General features: G+C 33.9%; 1 protein-coding gene across 1 annotated transcript in view; it reads right to left on the bottom strand.

The window, feature by feature from the left end:
- Positions 1-11,185: 11,185 nt before the first annotated feature.
- Positions 11,186-18,405, bottom strand: part of DDX4 (DEAD-box helicase 4) — a gene marked incomplete at both ends in the record, with an annotated part of 49,396 nt that continues 42,176 nt past the window's right edge. The window contains 7 exon segments of the mRNA XM_084232868.1: positions 11,186-11,272; positions 11,929-12,039; positions 12,186-12,456; positions 13,471-13,570; positions 14,958-15,103; positions 16,127-16,293; positions 17,556-17,685. Of these exon segments, the coding sequence (XP_084088994.1) occupies positions 11,186-11,272; positions 11,929-12,039; positions 12,186-12,456; positions 13,471-13,570; positions 14,958-15,103; positions 16,127-16,293; positions 17,556-17,685 (1,012 nt within the window).

The following is an 18,405-nucleotide window of genomic DNA, read 5'->3' as shown; positions in this document are numbered from 1 at the left end:
AGAGGCTTTGCCTGGCAGGCCTCACAGATAAAGGCCTCCCCACATCAGACGTGTTACATAGTCAATGCATTGCCATCTCTGAAAGTCGTTGCAGTCTAGGATTCAGGCCTCTCTGACCAGCCATCCTCCTACACGCATCTGCATTCCTGGCCCAGATGCCTCTATTTGGAGGTCTCCTTAATGGGGGAAAACTTTAAGACAACTTTCCTCACTCTCAGTATTTCTCACTTAGTCCTCCCTTCTTCCTCCCCCAACCTCCAGGTCTATAAATCTGCAGAAGCCTTTTTCTTGAGCTCCCTCAACAGTGAGACAATTCCCCATATTTGTGTATTTTCACCTAACCTTGAAACAATGGGTGTGCATTCCATGGAGAGTAGTGGAACGGGTGGTCTTTCTTTGGTTTAGTCTCTTATACAGTAGCAGTAAGTGAACACCTGGCAGTTCAACCCTCTCTCCAACTCATCTGAGTATCTGTGACTATTCAAGTTAAGCAAAATGCAATCAAGCATTGTGAATGCAAATTATGGGAAATGGCAGAGGTTAAGTTTTTTAGCCAGGATTTACATATTGTTCTTGTTTTTCTATGTCATCAAGCAAATGTTGAGCAATTTCCACTTACTAAACACTGAACTGGATATGCTAGATGTGACAAAACTCAATCAAATGGGAAAGAATTCACATCCAAGTATAGAGATGATAAAATATTTGGTTCTTTCAAGAAAGGAATCATGGAAGGCAGGAAAATCAAGAAAGGTTCTATGAAAGAAGTGCAACTTGAGTAGAGCATTGAGCTAGTAAAATCTGGATAATTAGTGGAAAAGACATGTGGACATTAGAATATAAGATTCCCATTCTCAAAGAATATAAAAAGACCTCTTTTCATACTTAGGAACATTTTGCTGATTAAAATTTTCTATAAATTAGATATGTAAAGCTGCACAATGAATGCTTATTAGGAATAATTAAGTTTGAGAAACAAAGATTTAACCTTGGAAGTCTGGTTTCCCTACAGCTGTTTAATTCAATTATTAAGGCATTCAACTCTGCCTACTTTAAACATTTTGAAAAACAGGTTTGATTATCTTTTTAAGCCACAAATATTTACTTAGCACATTCTCAGTGCCGGGCAGAAGTCTCAGTCAATAAAGTAACCACTATCCACACGTGGCTAGCAAGCACTTGAAACATGGCTAGTGCAACTGGTAAACTGTATTTTCAATTTTATCAAAAATGTAAAAACAGGTTTGATTCAGCTATTGGAAAACTTTTAGGCATATTTGGAACAATTTGGGTATATAAATTTATACTGAGAATGCAAATCATAACTATATTGCATATATTTTATAAAATCTAAATACTGATCCAGTATTTCTAATGAAAATAGCATCCAGGGGCCTCCATAGTGGAGCAAGAGGTTAAGATGCAAGCTATGAAGCTATCTGCAGCCACTGTAGCACGAGTTAGATCCTCAGCCAGGGAGCTACCCACATGGAGCAGCAGACCTCTCCTGACTTGCCTGCTGCTCCCCTCAGCAGTGTATTTCAGTAGATCTGCCTGTTCTGTTTCCCACTCTGTCTCTGGTGAATCCTGTCACCCCCCACACCTCTTGCCTTAACGCCAGTTCTTGTATGCATAAATAAATCCTTGGGGAAAAAAAAAAGAAAACAGCATCTAAATTGAAATGTGAATTAATTGCAAAATAAAAACTGGATTTTGAAGATTTAGTGCAAAAAAAGTAGAATATCTCATAATTTTTGTATTTATGTTTAAATTGGTATTTGTGATATACTGGTCACATATAGGGTTGAAGTTATATTTATCTGCATAGCACTGCTCTAAAGCAATTATTTGCACAAGAAAAGCTTAAATGAAGGATAAATTGGAAGTTAGAGTGCTTTCTAACTCATATTCATGGTAATTTTCTTTAGTTTTCATTTTTCCTTTACTTTTTTCTTTTCTCCCTCTAACAGGGTTTAAATGATTCAAGGCATTTTTGATTGTGGGTTTTAATTACAAAAGAAGAGTGGAATGAGTTGGCAATTCCAACAGATTAGGAGTATTTAAGTAGCTAAAGGGAAAGGTATTAAAGAAAATAGCTTTGCATTTTCCCATGGATGGCTTTAGAATTTCTTAATAAGTAACTGAAAACTACTTAAATGCTTTTTAAGTTTTTACGTCACAAAGCTTTAAAATATTAAACATAATTTTATTGGCTTATTCTAAATAACATTTATTTCACAAATACTAAATACTGGCAAATAAAATTATAATGGAGAAAGACTTTTACCCAAGTATTTTAAGTAATAAGAGAAGAGAATTGATTTATTATCTGTACTTCTATAGTCACTCTTCAACTCCTATGGCAAAATCAGACTGCAGAAAGCAGAAAATGGGAAGGTGTCTTTTTGAAGTCCTCTTAGCAGTTTACACAGATTCTTAGTATTTTAAGCAGGAAAAGTTAGCCTTTCATTGTTGAAAGAACTGAAGATGACTCAAAGAAATGAAAAGACATTCCATGCTCATGAAGAATCAATATTGTTAAAATGGATTTTCTACCTAAAGCAACATACAGATTCAACACAACTTCCATTAAGATCCCTACTGCATTCTTCATAGAACCCCCACAAAATCCTAAAATTTGTATGTAATAACAAAAAACCTCAAATAACCATAACTCTGAGGGAAAAAAGAAAATGATGGTATCATGCTACCTGATTTCAAAATATTTAATAAAGCTACAGTACTCAAAACCATATGGTATTGGTATAAGAATAAGCACAGATCAATGGACTAAAATAATTCAGAAATAAAACCGCACATACATGAACAAATAATGTATGATGTAGGAACCAAGAACATATAATAGAGAAAGGAAATTCTCTTCAATAAATGCTGCTGGTAAAACAGTAATCACTTTAATGTTGGGAAGCCACTTTAATGCAAAATAATTAAATTAGATTACATTGTATACTAAATTTAATTGAAAATGGACTAAATACTTGAATATAAGACCTGAAACCATAAAAAAAAAAACACAGAAGAAAACATAAGCAATAAATTATTTAACATTACTCTTAGTGACATCTTTGTAGAGTCATTTCCATCAGCAAGAGAAACAAGAGAATATAAACCAATGGGCCTATATCAAACTAAAAGCTTCTGGCAAGTAAAAGGAAATGAAAAGGCAGCCTAATGAATGAGAGAAGAGGTCTGACATATGCAAAATATAGATAAGTCATACAATTCATAAACAAAAAAGAAGACAACCAGATTAATAAATAGGCAGAGGATCCAAACAGGTATTTCACCAAAGGAGACATATAGATTGTCAACAGATACATGAAAAGATGTTCTATATCACTTATCATTAGGAAAATGTAAATCAAAACCACTACATATATATGTGTATATATACACACATGTATACACACATATATATGTATAATGCCTTTTCCTTGCTTGACCCACAAAAATCTTGCACATGTTCACCTACTCCCTCTTCCACTTCCATGTTCCCTTCTATAGCTTGATAAAGAGAAGCATAAAGACTTGGAAAGATTGCAGAACCACAAGATGGAAAAAGGCTGGAGTTCTAAATAACTATTTGAGAGGCCATCCACTTCCAGGATGTGTAAGAGAACCAAGTATTTATGTTCACCAAAAGATTTGGTGAGGAATAGTCACAGATGTTAATTTCATAATAGTCAAAAACTGGAAACACACAAACCCCCATCAATAAAAAATGCAAAACACTTGTAACATATTCACATGACAGAATATTACACAATAAAACTGATACACCCAACAACCTGGATGAATCTCACAGATACTGTTAAACAAAAGTCAACACAAATAAGGACGTACTCTATGATTCCCTTCGCATAAAGTTAAACAAAATCAGAATAGAGAAAGGGGCAAAAGGGCAAGGAAAATGTTCCACATCTTTATTGGAGTGATGATTATAAAGAACATACATAGATAAAATTTTAAAACATTAGAAGTTCTATGCATTTGAATGCATATAAATTGTTTCAAGTAAAATTTAAAAGTTAGTTTATCCCAGAGTACACAGTAAGATATTGAACCAGGGTACAAACAGAGGTAAATCTGAGTATTTTCACTAATGTAGGGTTCATTTTCCTACAAAATTATATACACAGATGAGAACTACCATGTTCTTGTTGGTACTTAGTATAAATATGGGATTATGCTAACAATAGCTACATTGTGACAAAATTTTTACTTATCTTGCCATAGACACAGTCGATGTTCTACTTCAACTCTGGTATTAACTTTGTGGCACTGTATTAACATAATTCTGTTTACAGAATTGAAATAAACTACTGGAAGCAAACTTTCTGCCATCTCAGATGACTGGTAACCACATTAGATAATTCAGCTAAAGAATAAACATGTTAAGATGAAATTGTCACAACTTGCACTGCATTTAACTGGCAAGAAGACATTAGCTGATAAAGCATGAATGTATTATCATGAATAAATCTCTAGTGGTGCAACATCCTAAGACCGATGATAAATGAGATACATTGTAGGAGGCCAAAATGGTCAATTAACAAGAATCATTCACACTCCTATTATGTTTGTAATACAGATTCAACCACTACAGTTGCAAATGTGATCTCTACCTCATTTCTTAATAATTACTAAACAGTGACAAAGCAGCTAATGCAAACTAGAATAAGACTTGGTAAAATACAAGTTCATTACCATTCAGCTACGATCCCCCATAGTTTTACACAGTGCTGCCTCTCTTAAGATATTTTATTGTAACTGAATGAACTGTGTGATTTTGTCAACAGATGGAGATGAACGGGGAGAAAAATCCAGTTATTGTCTTCCATTTATATACAAGCAAGCCAAAGCCTAAAGCAGATACTAATAGCGCTAAGCACACCACAAGGCAACAACAAAAAAGCCAAAGTTAATATTACTGCAATTAGTGATTAATAAGTATCATGTCCACATTGTTACCCAGATGCTTCTCTCATACATAGAAGTGTTTAAATATTTTACAATATTTTGACTTCTACTGAGAATTTTTAAATTCCCAAGGTGATAACCTCCCTCCCCAAACTAAGACAAAATCAAGTCATCCAGACTTTGGTATAACTAATAAGTTTACATACTTAGAAGTGCAGGGGAAATTTGCTTTTTAAAATGGTGAAAGAGAATCTCAAAATACAAGGCTCCAAACCCAGAAAATAAGGAGGCCAAAGAATGAAAGGAATTGTCACAAAATTCAGGCATAAAAGTAAATTCCACTGCCACACATTTTGATGATTTGACAACCATCCTTTAAATTATAGCAAAACTATAACCAATTACTTAAAGGTTTAAGAATTTACTCGAACCACCAGTCCCCAAACTCAAAGACAGATCTCATTAGTCCACTTCAATTTTCAGCACTCAGTGTCCCCAGCACTCTAACCCTGTTGTCCCCGCCTTCTCTTGATATGGAAGTTCTCAAGACACCACCATCTGTCTGGTCATATAAGCTGAGGTTCGTAGCCCTCTGGGTTTGTAGCCCTCTGGGTTTGTCTATGAATAGATTTTAGAGAAGCTGATGAATTTCCTTAGATTTTATGGAAAACTCATGTCTGTAATCGATGTGATCAGAAATATTAGGGACTGCTAACTCTAAAAGGAGAGCCAAGGAAAGCCTGCCCACCACCACCTCACCCCTTGCCACTCACCTAGATGCCTACCAGCAGGAATTCCTGACGAGAGAGACCCCCTTCCCGACTGCTCAGCCCAGTTCTGCAGGTCCGATCAAGCAAATCCCCCTCTCCTTCACACGGGAAGTTTCCCGCCGCCCCAACTTTTTGCGAGCTGTCATTCCCAACACAGAAGGGAGAGCCGCCAAGACACGGAGTGCGGAAGGACCACCAGGTCAGGACCGCCCCTAGAGCCGCCTCCGCGATACTGATCCCTAGAAGCAAACGGAAGCCGCTTCCCAGCACGGGAAGGTTATCGGTAGCCACAGCCATACAGTCGCGCAGACTGCCTAGGCTCCACTCTCCGGGGCCGAAATGTAAAAGACAGAGCACCTTTTCTCACCCCCTGGACCTCAGGATCTAAAGTTGACAGTGAGTTTTAAAGCAGCTTCACTGAAGTGCAACACCACATTGTCCAGTGGCTGAAATATTAATAGGGCATTCAGAAAGTGTTCTAAGGTATAGATAGGTGCCCCACTTTCAACATATTTAAAAATCTATGAATAGCAAACCACTGAGCAATTAAAAAAAACTGTCTTTGCCTAAATTATGGGACCAATAAAGAGACCTATGCAAACAGCACAAGATTCTATGGGAACGGTGAGAAGGGATAAACCTCTGAGACTGCTGCCCTACAGTGAAATGTTACAATGCTGAACGATTAAATCAGAAAAACCATTACACTCTACCCAAGTCCTTAGGGAAAATGGAGTAGGAAGGTCATCTACCCTCTGTAAAATTAGGACGACAACTCACCTTCACCCACTTCTACATTACTATTATTCCTAAACTCTTCCATGTATAGTGAAGAATGGACATGCCACATATTGAGCTTCCTACTTTAGCTTAGGTCAATCTTTGACTCATTAAAATGCAAAGCTAAGTTTTAACAGTTGCTTGGTAAGCTACTCTAGGAGCAGGTCCTTGATAAAAAGCAGAGAGGGAAAAGGACATTAGATCTAGAAGCTAGGGGGCAAAGTACAAAAAAATAAGATACACAGCTGCATTTACTATCATTAATATTCACTGATACTACAACTTAGAAATTGATGAAGGCTTACAATTTCTGATGCCAAGCAAACAAATACTGAGAGTAAAAAATGATTTCTCAGATAAATTCCTAGGAGATTAAAAAGTATTAGAATTCAGAGTCCAGAAATTAATCCACACTTTTATGGACAATTAATTTGCTACAAATGAGCCAAGAGTACATGCCATGGTGAAAGGGAAGTCTTTTCAACAAATGGTGTTGGGAAAAGTGGACAGCCATATGCAAAATAGAAAAAAATAAATAAACCAGGCCACTCTCTCAAACCACACACAGAATTAACTCAAAATGGATTAAAAACCTGGATGTAAGACCTGAAATCATAAAATACACAGCAGAAAACATAGGGAAAACACTCTGAGACATTGGCTTCAGTAATGTCTTTGGGGACTGATTGCAAGGGAGAGAAAAGCAAAAATAAACACATGGGATTATATCTAAATAGAAATTTTCTTCACAGTGAAAAAAAAAAGCAATGATTAAGATAACCTGAAAAATTGGAGAAAGTATTTGTAAATCATACATCTGACAAGAGGCTAACATCCAAGATCTACAAAGAACTCATACATCTCAACAAAAAGAAAACAACCCAATCAAAAAATGGGCAGAAGAGTTAAATAGACACTACCCCAAAGAAGACATACAGATGGCCAAAAGACACATGGAAAAGATCCAGTACTATCAGGAAAATGCATATCAAAACCACAGTGAATACTACCTCACTCTAGTGAGAATGGCACATATCAAAAAGACAGAAACAAGTATTAGGGAGGCTGCAGAGAAAAAAGAACCCTCGTACTCTGTTGGCGGGAATGTAAACTGGTCCAGTCCCTATGGAAAATAAGATGAAGTTTCCTCAAAGTATCAAAAATGGATATACCATATGATCTAACAATTCCACTTCTTGATATTTATCCAAAGAATGCAAAAACACCAATTAGAAGAGATATACGCTCTATATTCACTGTAGCACTATTTACAATACCCAAGGCATTGACTCACTCTAAGAGCCTAAGGACTAGTGAAAAAATAAAGACGTGGTGTATATATATACATAATAGGATACTACTCTAGTACAAAAAAAAAAAGATGAAATTTTGTCATTTGCACCAACATGGATGGAACTGGAGGGGAAGTAAGTCAAAAGGAGAAAGAAAGAAAGTGAAAAGGAGAAAGAAAAATACCAGATGATTTCACGTGTCTGTCAAATATAAAGAAACAAAACAAAGGAACAAACAAAACAAAATAAACACTAGAAATGAGATGGCAGAAGTGAGGCTAATGCGGGGGCTGGGGGTGGTTCCCAACAGACCACCCTGTGGAGGATTATTGGGGTTCTGGTGTTGGCTATGGTGTGGTAACATATGTTAAAAGGTATGAACCCAGTTCCCTAAATTATATTCAGTACTGTAAACTAATGAACGAATGTCATCACAATACCTTTTAAAAAAAATTTTAAGGTATCGGGTACAGTAGAAAATTCACTATTGAAAGCAAGATTTGGAAAAAAATAAGTCAGAAATAAAAAATGTTTAAATAGAAGTTTGAAAGATAGTAAAAATTCTATGTCACAAGCAAAACATGAAAAAAACCATGAAAGATAAAAGATACAGAAGATTATCAGAAGATACACATTCTGCACTTCTAGCATCTAACAGAAAATTCAGGAAAAAATATCAAATAATATAAAAATATCTGCATCCCCCTCCTCCCAAGGCTAGGAAAGGATGAGCTGCATAGCATTACAAGTAATGACCCAATCAAAAGGCCCACTCATTATAAAATTTAAGAACACCCAACATCTTTTGGGATTCATGATTCTACAAATAGCAACTTTGAGTCTAGAAAGGCAGTAATACGGTGGAAAAGGCATGTTTCTTGTCTCAGAAAGAAAAAAAACAATCTATAAGACAAGCATTGTTCAAAAGGAGCATGATCCAAAATTAAAGCAAACTGGTATGTGGAATGGCTTTAATCAGTTTTCATTTGCACTAATTTTTATAATTCTCCTGCATGGAAACACAAGCAGAAGTGAAAGAAATTTAAAAATAATAAAGGAAAGATAATCAAGATTGTTAATTAGTTCATCAGCAAACAGTATTTATAAAGGTACAATGTAAATACTATCTACTTATTTCCAATTTTGAAATCACCTGTAGATATGACAAGGGAGAGTTTACAGTTATAAAACATTACTTTTAGAATATAAATGTACAGTTTAGATGTTACAGTATAAGAAACTATCCTAGAAGGAAGGAGATCTCAAAGTATTTCAAAGTTACCAAGGAAGTGTAAGTGAGGCAAGATAAATCCTAACCTATCATACAGAAAAACAGAAGTCAAAATTAGGTGAGACAAAAAATATATGATGGTAACCACAGAAATGGTTAAAGGCAGTTGATTCTGGGATGTGGACTAACAATATGAAAAGGAAAAGCAGGAGAATTCTGCTGCCAACTATTTTTAACTTTTCTATTGCATTTTATTTCTAAGGATGTGTATAGCTGTGACTTAGGTATTTTTAAAAGAAATCATTCAAATCTATACTTAAAAATAAGTAATTGAACATAAGAATAGTTACAGTTGGTTTATAATGTTAGTGGAATTATGCATGATTTTCTTTCCTTTTTTACAATTGAGTCAGTAATACTATTATGGTGGTTTTACAAATCAAGCAAATTCAGAAAAATTTTCAAATCAGGGAAACTATGACCAAAAAGCTCTGTGAGAAAAATGAAAAAAAAAAGGGGGGAGAAATAGCCTATATTTTTTGTAAATAAAGCAAACAGGTAAGTAAGATATGTAGTCCAAATAACAATACACCTTCATTCACTTAGACTTCCCCAGAAGTGAGATTACAAGTGATATATTTCCCATACTTTTATTAGATGAAGTTCCCTTTTTGAGTTGTCTATTCTTTGCACATTTATCTGTTACTCCTACATTTCCACATGTAAAGAAGTACACACTGATAATTCACTGTAGTCACAGTAACATGTTTCCTTGTATGATGTTTACTCCTCATATATAAGCAACTAATCCTTTTGTAATCAAAGGAAAGGTAATCAGATTGTTAATTGATTTATGTTAATTGTTTTTTTCATGTTAATTGTTTTCTTCATGATTTCTGTCCTTTGAGCTTAAAGTCAACTCTCGCTCCCAATTCAAAGGTTTAAATTAAAAAATTTAAAATTTTAATTTTTTTTATTATTCACATGGGATTTTCAATATGGCATGAGGGTAGGCATATAACTAGATATCCTAATAATATCTGTTTAATACTCCTTTTCTTTCATGTGTGATGCCTCATTTATTAACTAAACCAAACTCCTATAACAAGATATATGTTAGGGACATCTTACTTTGAATTTTGAAGTGAAAAATTACATACACAAAAATCTGATAATTTTTGCGTCCCTAAATATTTATGTCTCACTTTTTTTAAATGTCTTAATGTTTTGGTTCATTCAACAATTTATTAGGAACTTCTTACATTCTGGTCATAGAAAATTCAAGCTATATAGTGGTGAATGAAATAAAGACAGGATTCTTTCCCTCATCAATATAAAAGATTAATTATGGCAAGAGTGAACAGATTTTTTTTGCTGATATAATTTGAATTCAAAGAATGATTTTCATTACCACATCTGTGTATTAATGTATATTACACAATATTTAATTTACATCAACAGTTTTGTTCACTTCACTGGTTTCACAAGATGCGACAAAACGAAGTTTCAAAAAGCATTGGGTATTACTATGTGTGACAAAAAAAAATTTCAAAAGCTTTGAAAAAGTTAGGGGGGAAGGTGCTTCAGAAGGTTTATTTTCAAAAAAGATCTATCTACTATACATAAAAAAACACTTGTTATGACATTGAATACAGAGCTCACATTGTAACATTTAACCATGTTCATCACATATCTGATGATTTAAAATAAAAATCATCTTAAAAGGCTTATGTCTTTCACTGCTTGCTTCATGAAAATTATGTCATTATGTTATAATAGTATACATTGCTTTCAATACTTCTTTATAGATGAAAACAAGCTCCAATAACCTCTAACCAAAAGTGTATCCGGTCCTATTATTTGTTATAGGATCAATAAACAGTATGTTAAGACTTTTCTTAGGCACAATTTATGTCTAAAACCCCTGAAGAACACACTAGAAATAAGCAAGACATTTAGAATGCTTTAATCTTTCCAGTAACTGCATCGCTGTAACTTTTAGCATTTCACATAACTCGTCAGTAAGGGTTTTTTTGAAGGGTGGGAGTAAGAACAGAAGAACAGGAGATAGGATAGCATAAGGTTTCACACTTCTGTTAAAAACTCAAAAATCAAAACTATTTTCTTCTCTGCATCAAAACTGTACAACAAACTTGAAGGTTGTTTTTGTTTTAATCCCACGACTCATCATCTACTGGATTGGGAGCTTGTGAAGAAGAAAACCCTGCTGTGTTCAAAGTGCTCTTGCTCTGGTAATTCTTTAAAAGAAAGAAACAAACATTTAATTTTATGGAAATTTAACGCTATACTACCTAGACAGAGCACAGGAAATCAAGCTTTCCAACAATGTCCTCCCTAAATATATAAAGAACTTCATTCTCACTAAATCCAATGCATTTGAAAAAGGCCATGTCAACCTGGAAAATCTAAATTGTACAAAATATTTCCAGAAGAAACCTTTTTAAAGCCAACAGTTTTTACAAATAGAAAAAATTACAATCCTACACGAGTGAGCATAAATATTTAATGATTTATATGCTCGCTGTTTCTGTATAATAGTAGTACTAACACAGCAAACAAAAAAATGCAACTCATATCTCAGGTTATTTTATTTATTGAAGTGGTTGGAATTCCAAAAATATAGAATTCCAACACAAGGTTCAGAAGATTCCAAATTAGCTTTTTTGTGTGCCAAATTAAAATTTAATGTGTCAGCAATTTAGGGAAAGGAAGATGTTTAAGAATAAATCTGTTTACTCCTCATCTTTAGAACTAAAAATATGTACATAAAATTTCAGAGAAGTATTATTTATCTTTAGACACTATATAATGATTTAAATACATTATTGAATGTTAAGCAAAATATTTACAAGGTAACTGGAAGCAAAATTCTTAATTTTTACACTCAACCAACCTTTCTAGTATCAACTGATGCAAACACATTTCCTCTTGTACTACCACTGAAGCCAGGGACATATGTACTAAAGGCAATTTCTTCCAACCACGCAGGAACATCCTGTTGAGCCTTTAGGAAAAAAAATTGACTTTATATACAACATGCATAAATAAAGTTTCAAAGATTGGAATAGTTTACTTTTCTTGAATTTATGCATAAAATGTCTACTTTTAATAAGAACACTATCCATTCAGTTTTAAAATTTTTAAACTTACATCTGATAGTACTTTCACTAGAGGTTGTGCTAAATGGCTATCTGAGTCAGGATCGAAAAAGGAAATAGCTCTGCCAGTATTTCCACAACGACCAGTACGCCCAATTCGATGAACATATTCATCAATGGTAGACGGAAGATCAAAGTTGATAACATGTTGAACATTTTCAATATCTAGCCCTCTGGCAGCTACTGAAGTAGCAACAAGAACTGGACACTTTCCACAACGAAAATCTCCAAGTGCTTGCTCTCTCTCTCTCTGCTCCCGATCACTTGAAAGAAAAAGCATTATTAGGACCGTTTTTAAGAAAATTAAAGAGAATTACTGAAGTTCAACATATTTTTTTTCATAAAAATAATAGCATTTGACATTAAGGTCTTACTTACAACATCCAAGCCATCATTTTATTTAATTTTCACAATAATACTCTGAGATTGTAACTATTCCTATTTGTAGATACGTCATGGTAACAGCTAATGCATAAAACCAAAGTACAAAGTCAAGGATGACTAATGTCACATCTAATCTATTAATAAACAGTATCTATTAATAATATCTTTCTAGCCTGAAAAAAAAAATTATACCTTATTAGAATGCTTCTTCAAAAAACAGATTTTTTAAAAAAATGTATAACCTCAGAATTCTACATATTCAGTGATTAATATTATAGATCCACTAATAAAAGTGCCAATGAAGTTGTGTTAATAGGATATTTTTAAGTACTCCAGTTAAAAAAAAAAGTCAGGCGGGCCTCCCCGGTGGCGCAGCAGTTGAGCGCTCGGTTGCGAAGCTGTCCGCAACCTCTGCGGTACCGGTTCGATCCCCGGCTGCTCCCCGGCCTCCGGAGGAGGGTCCCACATGGCGCGCAGACCTCTCCTGCGGCCCGCTGCTCCCCTCAGCAGTGTACTTCGGTCCTTCTGCCTGCTCTGCTCCCCGCTCTGGCTCTGGTGAATTCTCTTACCCTCCCGCGCTTCTGACTGTACCCAGTGCATGTATAAACAAAACAAACAAACAAACAAAATAAATAAATAAAGCATGCCTCTAAGTCTTAAGCAGATGTCTTAATAAATTTTCACTCCTCATGATGAGGAGTCTGAGACAGGACCTTTAATAACCCATCTCTGTCACTTAGTACTTCTAAAACTTGAAGATGGAGAAGAACAGTTTAGGTCTTCAAAATTCTGAATTCGAATCCTAGGATTTTATCATATTAGTTATATATGCTGACGTTTCTGAACAAATGACAAACAAAAGTCACCCCCTTCTATGAAACTAATCTACTCACCCATGAATACTTGTAGTTGATATTTTTTCTTGACAAAGAAAAGTGGCAATAAAATCTGCTTTTTTCTTAGTTTCAACAAAGACCATAGTTCTTTCATCACCTACAAGACAATGAAATAATGATTAATTTTCAAATTAGAAAATTAGGAAAAGGAAAAAAAGAGGGATTGGAGAATAAGAAATTATCTCATCTATCATTATATTCCCAGCAACCAGACATGGGCCCCGTAATAGAATTCAGATATTTCCTGGATGAATGAATGTCAAATATAAAGAGTCAAGAACTATTTTTCCACTTTACAGACTGAAAAAAAAAGTTTGTTATTTTTCCCTCAGGTCAACAACCTGAAATAGACTTAGGTGCTAACTCTAAGAAGTTTTTAAATTTGTCTCAGGTTCTTCATTCCTGTTCTCTAAATTACTGCCTTTGCAACTTGATGTCCCAAAACAATCCTGTCTTTTATTTGTCTTGATTGCCCCAGGTATTCATAAAAATGACATCTAACCCAGGGCTGACAAATCCCTCAATAGTCTAAGTTCCAATACTATTTTTTAATTCAAACTTCTTTATCTGCAAAGTATCATAAATTAAATAACTTTACCCTAAGGTCTTCACCAGTAAAAAGATTATTTACTTGTTAGCTGAAATATCTAATTAGCAGAAACTCAAGAATGAATCAGAGATTTTTTTCCCAAAAAGTAATTTCCCTATAAAATGTCAGAGATGATAATTTATACCCTTAATGGAAGAAGACTGTATTACTATTTATAATCAACTTCCCCCCTCCCCTTTTCTTCGCTCATTATTGGAAATTAGATGGTTTCTTGCCTCCCCCATTCCAACCTTGACATTCAAACTGAAATTTAATTATTACGTTGGAAGAGGGGTGGGGATGTTTTCCAATACACGTGGAGGTAACAAGAAGGTATAAAAAGAACAATACTAGAAATTTCAATTTCCAGGTATAAACTAAGGCTATATAAATCAAAGACAGACAGATGATTTTCTTTAAAAATAAACGTTTCTTTTGGGGGGAGAAGGAGAAGGACAAAATTCTTATTGGTATGAAGAAGCAGAACTAGAGCTTTAAAAGTTTTAAAGCTTTTAAACTTATAAAGCTTTCTAGCTTTAAAAATATTTGAATCCATAATTATAGGAGTCTGAAGAAGCAAAAACTAGGAACTAGAAATATAAGAAAGAATTCACTTTCAATGTCGTAAAGTTTAATGTAAAGATTGCTGTAAGTCTATTTTAATCAAATACTGTTAAATTAAGTTTCAAATCCTTCCTATTTTTAGACTTCATGGAAGAAAAAGGACTGTACTATGACATATACACAGAAAATTTAATCACAAACCTTTTATAAAAACTTTGGCAAAAGAGAAAACAATCAAAACAAACTTATTAAAACTCATAACAAAGGATAAATTTAATTATTTTTTAAAAATCAAAATCATGACAAAAATAAATACATCAATATAAGATACCTATGTTTCGTAGAATTTCAACAAGTTTTTCTCTTTTTGAGTACTGGCCAACTTGGAGAATCGTCTGCAGAACATCTCTACATGCTCCACCTACTTGTCCAACAGCAACAAACAAATAGCTCGACTTTAAAAACTCCCCAGCCAACCTTAAAAGACAAAAGCATATTCCTTAACTGAATCTTTTCCATTAAATCTCCTGATATTCACTGAATTCCTATTAAGTGTTATAATCTAATTGGTTATAACTTATAAGGTGGATACTTATTATCATCCAAGTATTATTTTCAAAGACCAATATAAAATGTTAATATTTTGAAAAATACATTAATACTAGTGAATTCATAGTAATGAAGTTGTGTCAAATTATTAATACAGTAATAGCTGTCTGGGCACTTCAGGCTCTCTCTGGCCAAGGACCAGCAGGCAGGAAGAAGAGTCCACATCCTAGCAGGAGTGTGTCATCTTCAGAGCAGAATTCACCAGACCATATGATATTCAAATATTTGTCAACAATTAATACATGAATTTTCTACCAAAGGTCCAATTCTCCCAAGCTCTATAATTTTGGTTTGAAGAGAAGACACAATTATAAAAAATAACTTCACTTAGTAAGGATATATTAAATCCTAGTTAGGTGCTATGCTGTAACAACATAGATACATTTTCATAAAATGTGACGCTAATTCGAAGCCAGAAATAGAGATACAAAACACTGGAAAATATCAAACTTTTTAGGAATACATGACTTCCTCAAGCACCTATGTTAAAATCTTTAAAAAAACAAAAACAGGGCCTCCCCGGTGGCGCAGCAGTTGAGCGCTGGGTTGCGAAGCTGCCCACAGCCTCTGCGGTGCCAGTTTGATCCCTGGCTGCTCCCCGGCTACCAGAGGAGGGTCCCACATGGCGCGCAGACCTCTTCTGCCGCCTGCTGCTCCCCTCCGCAGTGTACCTTGGTCCTTCTGCCTGCTCTGCTCCCCGCTCTGGCTCTGGTGAATTCTCTCACCCTCCCGCGCTTCTGACTGTACCCAGTGCTTGTATAAATAAATAAATAAAAATAAATCTAAAAAACAAAAACAAAATCTCTCAAAAACAGGATATTCACACATTGGTTTTCTTCCCATAAAAACACTTATACACATAACAATTATATTTAGGAAGAACAAAATTACCTTTGAATTTCTTCTGGAAAAGTTGCACTAAACATAAGGGTCTGACGCTGTTCCCTTGTTGGCATTCCTGGGCAGGAAATTAACTTCTTCATTTCTGGTCCAAAACCCATATCTAGCATGCGATCAGCTTCATCCAAAACTAAGTATTTAACTTGTTTAAGACCAATCTTTCAAGATGTTTTCAAGGATTAGAACAGAAAATATGCACACTAGTTACTATATTTAACTAAAATGGAATTTAATATTTTACTTAGAAAATACTATTAATACTATTGCTGTTTATTTCAATTCTCAATTCTATGTTTTAATATTTTATAAGACTAAAAGAAACCTATATCAACACTACACAATACAACCTTCTGCAATTACTTAGAAAACTAAAAAATTCTACATATCTGCAATAACATGCTAGTAACCAGTTACATGTACTTAAGCATATGAAATGTGGCCAGTGTGCCTGAAAAACTAAATTTATTATTTTTAAATTTAAATAGACACAAGTTGTTAGTACTTACTGTATTAGCATGTATCTAGATTATGTTAAAGTCAAACTCTTTAGTATAAGAAATAAAATTCTCCAACAGCATGACATATTCAAAAGTTTTATATTTGGCAAATTTATTTCTAATTCTCTTAAACCTTTCATAAATTCTCCATCTTATACTCAGGAACAACTGAGAAACTTTTTACATTTACATAAACACATTCTACAAAAAGCATATATTTGCAAAATAAGCATAAGTGATTTTGTTACTACTGTGGAAGCAGTTTAGTAAGAAGTTAAGGTGGATTTCTCTGGATACTGTTAATAAGTATACTAAGAAAAGTGCTTTTATGCAAAAAAAGCGTCTTCTGAGTAACCTATTTATTAAACAAGCTAAAAAAGCAAACCAGGTTCATGAAAGTGAACTTAAAGTTCACAGATAAATATATGATATGTGAATACCTAAAATAAATACATAACCCTAAAATATTTTTTAAAGAGGTAGAAAATTAACAATCCTGGTTTGTATCACTACCATGTTTGAGCAGGAGACAAAACAGATGCTACAAATGGCTTTCATCCAGGAAAAACAAACTTATTAGATAAAAGCACTTTTTGTGTTTTTCTCCCAGTAGTAGGTATAGGTTAGGATCCTGGAATCAGACCTAGTTCTAACTCTAGTTGTATCACTTACCAGAGCTACCTGAGGGATTTTAAATAGGGTTACCTAGTTTGTTTTCCCAAATATAAAATGGAAAACATAAAATATCATTTATCTCCTATTGGGATTAGTTTAAGAATTACTTAAGACCACATTCATTCAAAAATCTTTTGGGGACCTAATAAAAATGTTGCTTTAACAACTGTACCCTTATGCTATTCTTTCCCTTTCCCAAACAAAAAGAATTCTTAATTTTGTAACAAAGTTATTCCTCTAGGGCTTACCTTTTCCTTCCCTATGATATCCATCAGTCTTCCAGGAGTTGCACATAATACATTACAGCCCTGTACTATTTGTCGAATTGAATGCCCCAACTGGGTTCCCCCATATATAACAACAGCTCTTACACAAGTCCTATTAACAAAAGAAATGTCATTTTCTAGTTATTTGGAAATTATATATTTGCTTTTAATAAGCTGCAAAACCAATATATTCAATAAAAAACAAACTAAATTCTATGCAGGAAGAAACTGAAAAATGAAAAAAGCATTTAAAACAAATTTTTGCACCTTATTTAATAAAGAGTTCTGCAAAAACAATACCAGTGCCTCCATGCAAAAACAGGCCTAAAATACGAACAAAAGATCCATTAAAAGAACAAAATGGATTTTAAATATTTTTAAAAAGTTAAATAGTACTTTAAAAAAAAGGAGAAAATGAAGACTAACACAAAGTTTTCTCTCAGGTATAATAATATTTTAGTCAGGTGGAGGCAAATCAACACTTAGGAGAGTAAATCAACACAACCCATTTCACAAGCTTAGTACTGATTAAAAATTTTAAACTTTTTAATATTTCACATATTTTTTATATATTTTTTAAAAATAATAAAAAACTATCCCGATAAACTCACATCTAGGAATTTACCATCTAGCTATGGCATCACAAGTGGACAAAGATGATTGTACAATAATACTCACTGGCAGTATTTTCACTATCAACAGACAGAAAACTAAGTGTTCAACTATACAAGATTTTAATTATAGTGTACAAAGTCAAGATTACTATGCATTATAAAAAATAAGGGATTTAGGGCCTCTCTGGGTGGCCTATGTATTAAGTCTCACTGCTATC

Source organism: Talpa europaea (genome assembly GCF_964194135.1).
Source record: "Talpa europaea genome assembly, chromosome: 5".
Taxonomy (NCBI): domain Eukaryota; kingdom Metazoa; phylum Chordata; class Mammalia; order Eulipotyphla; family Talpidae; genus Talpa; species Talpa europaea.
This window is presented reverse-complemented; position numbering and strand designations above follow the sequence as displayed.